The 14,881-nt window shown below is 45.7% G+C and overlaps 1 protein-coding gene across 1 annotated transcript in view; it reads left to right on the forward strand.

The window, feature by feature from the left end:
- The window catches only part of LOC120065852 (semaphorin-3D-like), a 70,125-nt gene that overhangs the window by 40,070 nt on the left and 15,174 nt on the right, over nt 1-14,881 (forward strand). The window contains exons 4-12 of the mRNA XM_039016900.1: nt 736-798; nt 920-1,039; nt 1,235-1,328; nt 4,289-4,417; nt 5,473-5,609; nt 7,370-7,484; nt 7,588-7,657; nt 11,668-11,812; nt 13,857-14,079. Of these exons, the coding sequence (XP_038872828.1) occupies nt 736-798; nt 920-1,039; nt 1,235-1,328; nt 4,289-4,417; nt 5,473-5,609; nt 7,370-7,484; nt 7,588-7,657; nt 11,668-11,812; nt 13,857-14,079 (1,096 nt within the window). The remainder of the gene's footprint in view (nt 1-735; nt 799-919; nt 1,040-1,234; nt 1,329-4,288; nt 4,418-5,472; nt 5,610-7,369; nt 7,485-7,587; nt 7,658-11,667; nt 11,813-13,856; nt 14,080-14,881) is intronic.

The following is a 14,881-nucleotide window of genomic DNA, read 5'->3' on the forward strand; positions in this document are numbered from 1 at the left end:
AAGACTGAACGACTGTGTCGCTTCTCTAGCAACTGAACCAATAGAACGAACGACCAGCCAGCTTGGGTAGCAACCCTAGACTTGTGTCAGGGCTATATCTTGAGGAAGGATGAAATAGTTTGAATAAATTCATCAAAATATGTCAATCATTATTTGAATATGTTGGCAACCGGTTGTATTAAAGTGATAATGCCCTCAAAGCCGGTGTTTGGAGGATATATTGGCACAACACCTGTGCTAATATGAATGTCATTTTCACTACTGTAATAACCTCATAATATTTTACCAGTTGGCCAGCAATTCTTCATAGGCTTTCGTTAAAACTGGGCTACATCAATTAAATAGTGTGGTGACTTTGAGAGAACTTTGAGTAGATTAAATTGCAATGAATACAACAAGAATCCGTTAGATTCATTTGTATATTTTTCCATTTACAGTGGTATAATCATATCCAATTTTTCCATTGGTTTTATATGCTTTTAAATAGCACTTCTAGTTTTAACCAGAATACCGGGATTCCCGTTAATTTCTTGACATTTTCTCGGGAAGAACAATTGGTAAATTCTCTGGGGGAAAATCTGATTTAAGTACATTTTCTTCTCTGAGGGTTTTGTGCAGTATGCTTTGTTCTTATGTGTTGTGTGATATGGTTTTGGTAGCATCTGTTGTAGGATTAGGGTTATTATTTGAAGTGTGTTGTCTCTTACATAAACCTCACTGTCTATCTGTTCCCAGATCAGCTGGCCATCCTCCAGAGACACAGTGGAGATGTGTAAACTGGCAGGCAAGAACGCTCAAGTGAGTACAACCTGGAAAATGTCTGGCCTGACAGTAAAATCTCTAATCAGAGCACTAATTAAAATATAGTTTGTTTCTGTCTGTGTCTTATTGGTTCTTCTCCTCTGCTTCTCTCTCTCAGTTGGAGTGTGCCAACTTTGTGCGTGTGCTCCATAACTTTAACCATACCCATGTGTATGCCTGTGGGACAGGTGCCTTCCACCCGATATGTGCCTTCATTGTGATCTCAGGACGCAGAGTGGTAGGGTCAGGGAGAATTATACATGCATGGACCTACACATTCATACACGTACACACACATAGACACCCATACACCAACCACACACACGCACACACACACAGAGACAGACAGACAAGACAGACACAACACACACACATACACACAGACACAAACTGCATTCCTTACTGCTTACACAGTCTCTCTCTGTCTCTCCAGGAGGGTGTGTTCCAGTTGTTGTCTGGTACAGTGGAGTCCGGGAGGCTGAAATGCCCTTACGACCCCTGGCAACCTTTCACGTCTGTCCTCACAGGTCAGACCACACCCCTACCATCTGACAGTTGATCACCCCCACACTGACACCATCCTACTACAACCACATGCAGCCCTACGTCCCACTCTCTCCTGGTGATCAAAGCCCCTGTACACCACTCATGTACTCTCACACTCTAGGGCCCAACTCTCTGTTTGGAATATCTAAGAAAAAAAGCAAAGCGCTCTTGTCCAAGTCAGTGTCTCTTCCAGGGATAATTATTTCTTAATGTAATAAACAAACGTACTTGGCATTAAACTATAAACACTCAGACTCAGAGTGTGTGTTTCTGTGACCCCTTGTCTCCCTCATGACTCACTCTGCTATCCCAAAGGGGTGTGTGTGTGTGTGTGTGTGTGTGTGTGTGTGTGCGTGCGTGCGTGCGTGCGTGCGTGCGTGCGTGCGTGCGTGCGTGCGTGCGTGCGTGCGTGCGTGCGTGTATGTGTACATGTTCATGTGTGTGCTTGCGTGCATGTTGTTTTGAGGAAGTAAGACAGAGTGAATTCAGCAAGATGTTGTCATCTAAGCCAACTCCTAAATTATCTGAAACATTGTTGTCAAGGCTAGATTCATGGAGACATGTTTTCTCTGCCTATCTTCTTACAGAAAACTGATTACAGAAACATCCTCATGCCAAAGAATGTCATATTACTGAAAGTATGAGGCACAGCTTAATTCTTATTTCTGCAATCCCGTTAACGGGATCGATATGACAACAGCCAGTGAAAGTGCAGGGCGCCAAATTCAAACAACAGAAATCTCATAATTAAAATTCCTCAAGCATACAAGTATTTCACACCATTTTAAAGATAGACTTTTTTTTTATCCCACCACAGTGCCCGATTTCAAAAAGGCTTTACAGCGAAAGCACCACAAACGATTATGTTAGGTCACTGCAAAATCACTGTCACGCCCTGACCGTAGATTGCTTTGTATGTTTCTATTTTTTGTTTGGTCAGGGTGTGATGTGGGTGGGCAATCTATGTTTGTATGTCTAGGTTTTGTATTTCTATGTTTTGGCCTGGTATGGTTCCCAATCGGAGGCAGCTGTCTATCGTTGTCTCTGATTGAGAACCATACTTAGGTATCCTGTTTTCCCACTGGTAGTTGTGGGTGGTTATTTTCTGTTTAGTGTTTGTATCACCTGTCAGAACTGTTTCGGTTATTCCTTTTGTTATTTTGTATTTAGTGTTCAGTTTCGATTAAATTTTTTTTTTTTTTATTTTATTTTACCGTTATTTTACCAGGTAAGTTGACTGAGAACACGTTCTCATTTGCAGCAACGACCTGGGGAATAGTTACAGGGGAGAGGAGGGGGATGAATGAGCCAATTGTAAACTGGGGATTATTAGGTGACCATGATGGTTTGAGGGCCAGATTGGGAATTTAGCCAGGACACCGGGGTTAACACCCCTACTCTTACGATAAGTGCCATGGGATCTTTAATGACCTCAGAGAGTCAGGATAATATATAATATGAATAATATATGAATGAATATGAATAATATGAACTATTGAACACGTATCACGCTGCACCTTGGTCTTCTCCTTCTTCCGATGAATCCCGTTACAATCACAGAAAAACACACAGCCATTTATCCAGCCAAAGATAGGAGTCACAAAAAGTAGAAATAGAGATAAAATTAATCACTAACCTTTGATGATCTTCATCAGATGACACTCATAGGACTTCCTGTTACACAATACATATATGTTTTGTTCGATAAAGTTCATATTTATATTCAAAAACCTCAGTTTACATTGGCGCCATGTTCAGAAATGCTTCCAAAATATCCAGAGAAATTGCAGAGAGCCACATCAAATAAAATAAATACTCATCATAAACTTTGATGAAAGATACATATTTTACATAGAATTAAAGATACACTTGTTCTTAATGCAAACGCTGTGTCAGATTTCAAAAAAGCTTTACGGCAAAAGCACAATATTCAATTATCTGAGTACTGCGTTCAGCCACAAAAGGAAGCCATACTGTTACCCGCCAAATTGTGGAGTCAACAAAAGTAAGAAATAGCATTATAAATCTTCACTTACCTTTGATGTTCTTCGTCGGAATGCACTCCCAGGAATCCCACTTCCACAATACATTTTTCTTTTGTTCGGTAATGTCCATCATTTATGTCCAAAGAGCTACTTTTGTTTGCGTGTTTGGTAAACAAATCCAAAGTCACGAAGCGCGTTCACTAAAAGCTGACGAAATGTCAAAAAGTTCCGTAACAGTCAGTAGAAACATGTCAAACGATGTATTGAATCAATCTTTAGGATGTTTTTAACATAAATCTTCAATAATGTTCCAACCGGAGAATTCCATTGTCTTCAGAAGTGCGATGGAACAGAGCTCCCTCTCATGTGAACGCGCATGGTCAGAGCATGGTCAGCTCATGGCAGACCTTACTCATTCCCGTCTCCTTCGGCCCCACTTCACAGTAGAAGCATCAGACAAGGTTCTACAGACTGTTGACATCTAGTGGAAGCCATAGGAAGTGCACACTGACCCATATCCCACTGTGTATTCGATAGGCGATGAGTTGAAAACCTACAAACCTCAGATTTCCCACTTCCTGGTTGGATTCTTTTCTCAGGTTTTTGCCTGCCATATGAGTTATGTTATACTCACAGACATCATTCAAACAGTTTTAGAAACTTCAGAGTGTTGTCTATCCAATACTAATAATAATATGCATATATTAGCAACTGGGACTGAGGAGCAGGTAGTTTACTCTGGGCACCTCTGGGCACCTTTTCAGCTAAGCTACTCAATACTGCCCCTGCAGCCATAAGAAGTTAAAGACAGATTGTCTGATTGTGTTTGTTCAGGTTTTTGTCTTGTTTTTATAAGAATTGGGTTTGTTACTCTAATTGGTTCACATTTACAGTTGTACTTGACACTCATTCTCATTGGTCAAGGTCTAACCCTCCTTGTCTCTGATTGGTTGCAGACCAGTTCATGTATGCTGGCACGGCATCAGACTTCCTTGGTAAAGACACAACGTTCACCCGCTCCTTGGGCCCACCCCCTGACCAGCACTACATACGTACTGACATCTCAGAGGAGTACTGGATCAACGGTACACACACACACACTACACACGCACACACACACACACACACACACACACACACACACACACACACACACACACACACACACACACACACACACACACACACACACATACATACAGAAACACACACACAGACAAACGACACACACAAACATACACACGTATTGTAGAGCTATGAGTTATTAGCGTGTTGAGTCATTCATTATGACATGACATTATTTCTCACTAACTGTTGGCCTGGTTCTTTTGACTACATCCTTCCTCTCGGTACACAAAGATTGTTTGAAGCAGGTGAGTTCATTCATAACCTAGTTTTATCATTAAGTGTTTCACTTCCCGGTCTTTACATTGATACACAGAGCTGTTTTGTGTTCTCAGGGTGCGATAGATGGAGGTTATTGTCAATCTTTCCACAAAAGAAAGTTATTCATGTTTGACTTTTACAAGACATCACACTTACTGTAGATCTACAGCACACACACTTACTGGGGAGTTGACAGTGTGTCACACCGTTTACAGGGCCCTAGTCTACACAGACAGTACACAGGGCACTAGTCTACACAGACAGTCCACAGGGCCCTAGTCTACACAGACAGTACACAGGGCCTTAGTCTACACAGACATTTCACAGGGCCCTAGTCTACACAGACAGTACACAGGGCACTAGTCTACACAGACAGTCCAGAGGGCCCTAGTCTACACAGACAGTACACAGAGCACTAGTCTACACAGACAGTCCACAGGGCCCTAGTCTACACAGACAGTACACAGGGCACTAGTCTACACAGACAGTTCACAGGGCCCTAGTCTACACAGACAGTTCACAGGGCCCTAGTCTACACAGACATTTCACAGGGCCCTAGTCTACTTTCTTTCTCCCTCTGTCTCATTATTTTCCTCTGTTCCAAGGCTCTGTCTGGAGTTATTTTAATATTCATAACTCAGGGTACTTAGAGGAGACAGAAAAATTATAAAATCAGACACTCTGCTGTGTCCACAGGGTCAGGCTGTTAGTATGAACAATGTTGCACTTATAACCCCCCCCCCCGTCTCTCTAGAGGCCAGGTTTGTATCAGCCCATCCTGTGTCAGACACCTACAACCCAGACGATGACAAGATCTACTTCTTCTTTCGCGAGTCATCACGTGACAGCAATGATAAGAGTGTCCTGTCCCGCGTGGCACGCGTCTGCAAGGTGAGATGGGGGAGAGGTGTAGAATGGTGAAGGAAGGTGAGTGAGGGATGTTTTGAGAAGAGGTCAGGGAAGAGACGAGGAGGAGGACAGACATCTAACAGGACGAGTGTACATTGATAGATCTATTTCCTCTACTACAGAGCTGGCCTCTCCACAGATGTGCTTAAATCCCCCTGGGACAATACCTCCTAGTACATTCCTCTTGTGTAGTCTGCCAACAGAGGAATGGACCACTTTGTGGTCTTACTGACAGGACAGTCTAAGGTCTGGTCCCAAGACAGTGTAGGAGTAAGAATGAAGTAGGAAAGTAGGCTAGTTGGTCCAGTACCATTTGGGTCCTGCTCCACCCCTGCTCCTTCTTTATGCTCTACCGGTAGTTCGTAGCCCCTTCCTGTAGCCCAAACCCCCAGCTTTAACTCCTTCCATGTTCACAGTTCTTTAAATTCCTTAAATTAAGCAAAGCAGACTGCACAATTGTCTTGTTTTTTACATTTATGGATAGCACACTCCAACACTAAGACATTATTTACAAATTCATTATTTGTGTTTAGTGAGTCCGCCAGATCAGAGGCAGTAGGGATGACCAGGGATGTTGTCTTGATAAGTGTGCGAATTGAACCATTTTCTGTCCCGCTAAGCATTAAAATTGTAACGATTACTTTTGGGCGTCAGGTAAAATGTATGGAGTAAAAAGTACATTATTTTCTTTAGGGATGTAGTGAAGTAAAAGTAAAAGTTGTCAAAAATATAAATAGTAAAGTACAGATACCCACAAAACGACTTAAGTAGTACTTTAAAGTATCTTTACTTAAGTACTTTACAACACTGGATCCCAGCTACGTGGAATTTGGTATTTTCTGGTAGTAGGGAGACTGTCCCTGGAGTCTTCCCACTATAAAAATTCCAAGCTCTATTGCAACATTCCCAGTTTACGACTTGGGAGTAAGCTGTAAGGCCGATGAGGCAGGAGAGGGATTCCTTGTCCTGTGTCTATATCCGACCATAGAGGGGTTCCTCTCTGGATAAATGGAATAACAGAGTCTTTGAAGATAATCCCATTTAGAAAACGCTAAAGCCATTACCCCTGCCTTTTCTATAATTGCATGTATATAGCGATAGGTTAGTCTGTGGGCCAAGTTCAGTAGGGAGGTTAGTTTAGGGCCCTTGTGCTGGATAAAGGAGCCCTGTACTTTATATGTATATTGGAGTACTCCTACCCTAACCCTAACACTGAGAAGGGCATTGCTTTATTGAGTAGAGCACTCAGCCAGGGGTATACATATGCTAATTAGAAAACATGCATAATTAACGAGCTTGCTAGTTTACCTTCAATTCTTCTTCCCTCATCTTTCTACTTTAGATTTTCTCTCCCTTTCTCTGGCTTCAATTCTTCCTTCAAACTGCTATTCTTGTCCTACTAAATCCTTCTAACCTATTCTCTCCTCCTTGCCAGCAATTTTCCTCTTCGGTCGTCTCGCCCTCCTTTGTCAGTTCATTCCGACTACCATCATCATTACTGTAATGAGCAGACCTCAGTCCCCTGCCAGTCAAATAATCAGAGTTTGATCTTTATCTTGGTTTATTTAAACTGGTCTCAAACAGGAGTTATGCGTTCAAGGTCTGTAAAATTGTACTTGATATGTCAGATCTGTGGACTAGACTGTGGTTGTTTCATGGTTTTAAACCTGCAAAACTGATTTCAGATGTATTTGTGTGTCAGACTATGGTTGTGTAATGGTTGTGTTATGGTTGCGTTTCAGAATGACGTGGGAGGGTCGAGGAGTCTGACCAATAAGTGGACAACGTTCCTCAAAGCCAGACTGGTGTGTTCCATCCCTGGACCTGACGGAGTGGACACGCACTTTGACGAGCTCCGTAAGTCACACACACACACATATTACATGCTTCCATGTTTATAGACACACACCACGTACACACTAAATGCCACATTCTTACCTTTTATGTGTGTGTGTTGTAGAGGACATATTCCTGCTCCCCACCAGAGATGAGAAGAACCCTGTTGTGTATGGAGTCTTCACCACCTCCAGGTAAAACACTTACCATACCATACAAGGCATGCGAAATCAAAGATTATCGTGTAAATAACTCTTGACGAGGGCTGTTCTTAGGCCGGAGTCGAAGCCAAGGGCCAGGAAAACAGCACTTAGGAGGGTGTTAATCACAATCATGTCCAGGTTCGAGGGCCTTATTACTTTTATAAAACGATTGCCAACACGTAAAACGTTATTTTAATCAGTACAAAACAGTCCGGGCAAAAGACAGTCGTTAGTTCTGAGATTCTGAAGTTTCTAGCCAAATGGGCTGGTTGTTCATTATATCCATTTTATTTGCAATAGTTGCTATGCTAAACAAATAATTGCCATGTATCTATGCAGGCTACCTACTTCTCCTTTGCTAGCTAGCCAACTAAAGCTAACACACAGTCGCATCAAGCAGCTGAAATGACAAAACAAAAATCTGTGCATTTTCGTTTGTTTTACATTTGTTTCCATTTCCATTTATTTTGATATACCCATTATAATGATCCTGATAAATGAATTTGCCAGGTTCAGAGAAGCTGTCAGTCTTGTCACGTTCATAAGCATGGCACAGTGGAGATCACAAAAAAATAACTGCTACATTGTTCCACAGGTCGGAGAGGCAGACAGCTAGGCTAGTAGCATGGGGAGATTTGTCTAGATGCTTTTTTTTTCATGGGGAGATAAAGTTTATTGATTGCCTGGCTGGGCTGTGTGGGACCGTGGATACACATTGACAGTTTAAATGGAACTGTTAAAAGGCATTACCTGTGGATTGTGGTGAATAACTCCCTCCTATTAACCAATCAGCAGCATCCAGGATCCAAACAACCTGTTATATAACGAGACTGTAACGATCGTCTTGAGGACAATGAGTGGACCAAGGCGCAGCGGGTGATGAATACATAATGAATTTAATTGGCAAGACGAACACTGACACGAAATACACTTGAATAAACTATAAAACAACAAACGACGTAGACAGACCTGAACATGTGAACTTACAAAATAACACGAAGAACGCACGAACAGGAACAGACTACATACACGAACGAAAACGAAACAGTCCCGTGTGGTGCGACATACACAGACACGGAAGACAATCACCCACAAACAAACAGTGAGAACAGCCTACCTTAATATGATTTCTCAATCAGAGGAAACGTCAAACACCTGCCTCTAATTGAGAACCATATCAGGCAACACATTTAACCCAACATAGAAACACATAACATAGAATGCCCACCCCAACTCACACCCTGACCAACTAAACACATACAAAAACAATGGAAAACAGGTCAGGAACGTGACAGAACCCCCCCCTCAAGGTGCGAACTCCGGGCGCACAACCAAAGTCTAGGGGAGGGTCTGGGTGGGCATCTGTCCACGGTGGTGGCTCCGGCTCCGGACGTGGTCCCCACCCCACCATAGTCAATCCCCGCCTCCGTAGCCTCCTCCAAATGGCCACCCTCCAAATTAACCCCACTGGATTAAGGGGCAGCACCGGACTAAGGGGCAACACCGGAATGAGGGGCAACACCGGAATGAGGGGCAACACCGGAATGAGGGGCAGCTCCGGACTGAGGGGCAGCTCCGGACTGAGGGGCAGCACCGGACTGAGGGGCAGCACCGGACTGAGGGGCAGCACCGGACTGAGGGGCAGCACCGGACTGAGGGGCAGCACCGGACTGGCTGGCGGCTCTGGCTGCTCATGGCTGGCTGACGGCTCTGGCTGCTCATGGCTGGCTGACGGCTCTGGCTGCTCATGGCTGGCTGACGGCTCTGGCTGCTCATGGCTGGCTGGCGGCTCTGGCTGCTCATGGCTGGCTGGCGGCTCTGGCTGCTCATGGCTGGCTGGCTGCTCATGGCTGGCTGGCGGCTCTGGCTGCTCATGGCTGGCTGGCGGCTCTGGCTGCTCATGGCTGGCTGGCGGCTCTGGCTGCTCATGGCTGGCTGGCGGCTCTGGCTGCTCCTGTCTGGCGGAAGGCTCTGGCTGCTCCTGTCTGGCGGAAGGTTCTGGCTGCTCCTGTCTGGCGGACGGCTCTAGCGGCTCCTGTCTGGCGGAAGGCTCTGGCTGCTCCTGTCTGGCGGAAGGCTCTGGCTGCTCCTGTCTGGCGGACGGCTCTAGCGGCTCCTGTCTGGCGGACGGCTCTAGCGGCTCCTGTCTGGCGGACGGCTCTAGCGGCTCCTGTCTGGCGGACGGCTCTGAAGGCTCAGGACAGACGGGCGGCTTTGAAGGCTCAGTACAGACGGGCGGCTTTGCAGGCTCAGTACAGACGGGCGGCTTTGAAGGCTCAGGACAGACGGACAGCTCAGACGGCGTTGGGCAGACGGGCAGTTCAGACGGCGTTGGGCAGACGGGCAGTTCAGACGGCGTTGGGCAGACGGGCAGTTCAGGCGCCGCTGGGCAGACGGCAGACTCTGGCCGGCTGAGGCGCACTGTAGGCCTGGTGCGTGGTGCCGGAACTGGAGGTACCGGGCTAAGGACACGCACCTTCAGGCTAGTGCGGGAAGCAGCAACAGGACGCACAGGACTCTGGAGGCGCACAGGAGGCTTGGTGCGTGGTGTATGCACTGGTGGTAATGGGCTGGAGACACGCACCATAGGGCTAGTGCGTGGAGGAGGAACAGGGGTCTGGAGACGCACAGGAGGCTTGGTGCATGGTGCCGGCACTGGTGGTAATGGGCTGGAGACACGCACCACAGGGCTAGTGCGTGGAGGAGGAACAGGGCTCTGGGGACGCACAGGAAGCCTGGTGCGTGGTGTAAGCACTGGTGGTACTGGGCTGGGGCGGGGAGGTGGCGCCGGATATACCGGACCATGCAGGCGTACTGGCTCCCTTGAGCACTGAGCCTGCCCAACCTTACCTGGTTGTATGCTCCCCGTAGCCCGACCAGTGCGGGGAGGTGGAATAACCCGCACTGGGCTATGTAGGCGAACCGGGGACACCATGCGTAAGGCTGGTGCCATCAATGCCGGCCCGAGGAGACGCACTGGTGGCCAGATGCGTTGGGCCGGCTTCATGACATCCGGCTCAATACTCAATCTAGCCCTGCCAGTGCGGGGAAGTGGAATAACCCGCACCGGGCTAAGCACACGTACAGGAGACACCGTGCGCTTTACCGCATAACACGGTGTCTGCCCGTACTCTCGCTCTCCACGGTAAGCTCGGGGAGTTGGCGCAGGTCTCCTACCTGACTTCGCCACACTCCCTTGTAGCCGCCCCCCAAGAAAGCTTTGGGCTTGACTCACAGGTTTCTGTGCTAGCCGCGTCCCCTCATAACGCCGGTTCCTCTCTCCGGTTGCCTCTGCTCTCCTAACTGCCTCCAGCTGTTCCCATGGGAGGCGATCTCTTCCAGCCAGGATCTCCTCCCATGTGTAGCAACCCTTGCCGTCCAAAACTTCCTCCCATGTCCACTCCTCCTTCTTGCGCTGTTGCTGCTGCCCGTTAACCCGCTGCTTGATCCTTCGTTGGTGGGTGATTCTGTAACGATCGTCTTGAGGACAATGAGTGGACCAAGGTGCAGCGGGTGATGAATACATAATGAATTTAATTGGCAAGACGAACACTGACACGAAATACACTTGAATAAACTATAAAACAACAAACGACGTAGACAGACCTGAACATGTGAACTTACAAAATAACACGAAGAACGCACGAACAGGAACAGACTACATACACGAACGAAAACGAAACAGTCCCGTGTGGTGCGACATACACAGACACGGAAGACAATCACCCACAAACAAACAGTGAGAACAGCCTACCTTAATATGGTTCTCAATCAGAGGAAACGTCAAACACCTGCCTCTAATTGAGAACCATATCAGGCAACACATTTAACCCAACATAGAAACACATAACATAGAATGCCCACCCCAACTCACGCCCTGACCAACTAAACACATACAAAAACAATGGAAAACAGGTCAGGAACGTGACAGAGACATCTCTCTACGGTACTTCTCAGGTTATTCTTCCCACTATACCTATTAGACTGTGTTTCTCCCCCAGCTCTGTGTTCCGAGGCTCGGCGGTGTGTGTGTACAGCATGGCTGACATACGAGCTGTGTTCAACGGACCCTATGCTCACAAGGAAGGACCTGACCATCGCTGGGTAGAATATGAGGGGAGAATACCTTACCCTCGCCCTGGAACGGTACGGTATCACACACACACACACACACACACACACACACACACACACACACACACACACACACACACACACACACACACACACACACACACACACACACTCATCTCTCCTAGCCCTACCCCCTTCCATTTCCCTCCTCGGCGTAAGTAGGGAAACAAGAAGACTGCATACTGTTGCTGTACAGGATTATTTAGAAAGACCCCCCTCTCCTCCACTTAAATGACTTACAGTATATCACCCAATCTTGGTACATGACACAGTCCTGATGAACAATAATAAACACCCATCTACTATGTGTGCCTGTACGCATAATGCATCTCTTTGAGAGTGTGACAGAAGTCAAAGTTTGTGTGTGTGTGTGTGTGTGTGTGTGTGTGTGTGTGTGTGTGTGTGTGTGTGTGTGTGTGTGTGTGTGTGTGTGTGTGTGTGTGTGTGTGTGTGTGTGTGTGTGTTTGTGTGTGTGTGTGTGTGTGTGTGTGTGTGTGTGTGTGTGTGTGTGTGTGTGTGTCGGTGCGTGTGTGTGTGTGTGATATATGACCTAGTCTCAGTGCTGATGAACAATAATAAACTGCAGTCTGGGCGGCAGCTTTGTTGATGTCACTAAGTCGTCACGGTGATCACCGTCGTGTGCTTCCTTTCCTGCAGTGTTTGTGGAACTGATTAACATGAGGGACTGTGACTGGTATGTGTGTACAGTGCATTTGGAAAGTATTCAGACCCCTTGACTTTTTCTACATTTTGTTACGTTACAGCCTTATTCTAAAATGGATTAACTCAAATAAAATCCTTATCAGTCTACACACAATACTCCATAATGGCAAGGTGAAAACAGTTTTTTTTTTACAAGTAAAAAACAGTATTTAGACCCTTTGCTATGAGACTCGAAATTGAGCTCAGGTGCATCCTGTTTCCATTGGTCATCCTTGAGATGTTTCTAAAACTTGATTGGAGTCCACCTGTGGTAAATTCAATTGATTGAACATGATTTGGAAAGGCACACACCTGTCTATATAAGGTTCCACAGTTGACAGTGCATGTCAGAGCAAAACCCCAGCCGTGAGGTTGAAGGAATTGTCCGTAGAGCTCCGAGACAGGATTGTGTCGAGGCACAGACCTGGGGAAGGTCAACAAAACATTTCTGCAGCATTGAAGGTTCCCAAGAACACAGTGTCCTGGAACCACCAAGACTCTTCCTAGAGCTGGCCGCCCAGGGCAAACTGAGCAATCGAGGAAGAAGGGCCTTGGTCAGGGAGGTGACCAAGAACCTGATGGTCACTCTGAGAGAACTCCAGTTTCTCTGTGGAGATGGCAGAACCTTTCAGAAGGACAACCATCTCTGCAGCACTCCACCAACATCTCTAGAGAGACCTGAAAATAGCAGTACAGCGACGCTCCCCATCCAATTCGATAGAGCTTGAGAGGATCTGCAGAAAAGAATGGGAGAAACTCTCCAAATACAGGTTTTCCAAGCTTGTAGCGTCATAGCCAAGAAAACTTAAGGATGTCATTAATCACTGCCAAATGTGCTTCAACAAAGTACCGAGTTATGGGGTTGAAAATGTGACATTCCCATTACTTTTTTTGCTTTGTCATTTTGTGGTATTGTGTGTAGATTGATGAGGGGGGGGGGGGGACAATTTAATCGATTATAGTTTAAGGCTGTAACGTAACAAAATGTGGAAAAAGTCAAGAGGTCTGAATACTTTCCGAATGCACTGTATGTGTCGGTACATTTGTGTATATGCGTGCATGTGTGTGTATATGTGTGTGAGGGGATATGCATGGCGCCATCGAGAGATGGTTTATAACTGTATAATAGGTGGAACAGACTTGGTAGAAGGGTGTGAACTCCAGAAGTAGCGGTATGTACCTGAATCTGTGGAGTACTTCAGCTCACCACCAGATGGAGACAAGTTCAAAAACAGCTGAGTCTTTAATGACGGGGAATCCTAAATTAGTCCTTAAGGTACTTAGCTAGATGACTATCGGCTTCTAGGTAGGCTTTCATACTGTCTAAACATTATTGTCTATCCCCTCTCCCCAGTGTCCCAGTAAGACATATGATCCCCGGATAAGGACCACTAAAGACTTCTCAGATGAGGTGGTCAGTTTCATCCGCTTCCACCCCCTCATGTTCCGCTCCGTCTACCCCCTGACCAGCCGACCCGTGTTCACGCGTGTACGTGTTGACTACACACTGACACAGATAGTGGTGGACCGCGTCATGGCTGAGGACGGACAGTATGAAGTCATGTTTCTGGGGACAGGTGAGATGGACACACACACACACACTTTTCACTAACCCTAACATTCTATTCTCAGCCTTCCTCTTTAACCTGAAAATGTTAAGACTGTTTGAATGTTAGATGTTGTTTTAATTCCATCCTGCAGTACTGTTGATACTCTGTGTGTGAGCTCCATATGAAATCCCATGTCCCCTATCATATTTGAGTCAGAAAAGGTCATTGATCTGATAGGTAAGATATACAAAACCTTACACAAAGCCTATCCAACTGTCAATCTCTTAGAAACAAATAAAAACTATTGGAACCAAGACTTTAAAAGAACTGATATTGGCACAAGTTGGAGGGAAAGTTGAAACATACAGTGCCTTCAGAAAGTATTCACACCCCTTTACTTATTCCACATTTTGTTGTGTTACAGCCTGAATTTAAAATGTATTTACATTGAGATTTGGTGTCACTGGCCTACACACAATACAGCATAACTTCAAAGTGGAATTATGTTTTTAGACATTTTTATAAATTAATAAAAAATGTAAATCTGAAATGTCTTGAGTCAATGAGTATTCAACTCCTTTGTTATGACAAGCCTAAATAAATTCAGGAGCAAACATTTGCTTAACAAGTCACAAAATAAGTTGCATGGACTCACTCTGAAATAATAGTATTTAACATGATTTTTTAATGACTACCTCATCTCTGTACCCCACACATACAATTATCTGTAAGGTCCCTCATCCGAGCAGTGCATTTCAAACACAAACTCAACCACAAAGACCAGGGAGGTTTTCCAATACCTTGCAAAGAAGCTCACCTATTGATAGAT

This window comes from Salvelinus namaycush, chromosome 21 (genome assembly GCF_016432855.1).
Source record: "Salvelinus namaycush isolate Seneca chromosome 21, SaNama_1.0, whole genome shotgun sequence".
Lineage (NCBI taxonomy): Eukaryota > Metazoa > Chordata > Actinopteri > Salmoniformes > Salmonidae > Salvelinus > Salvelinus namaycush.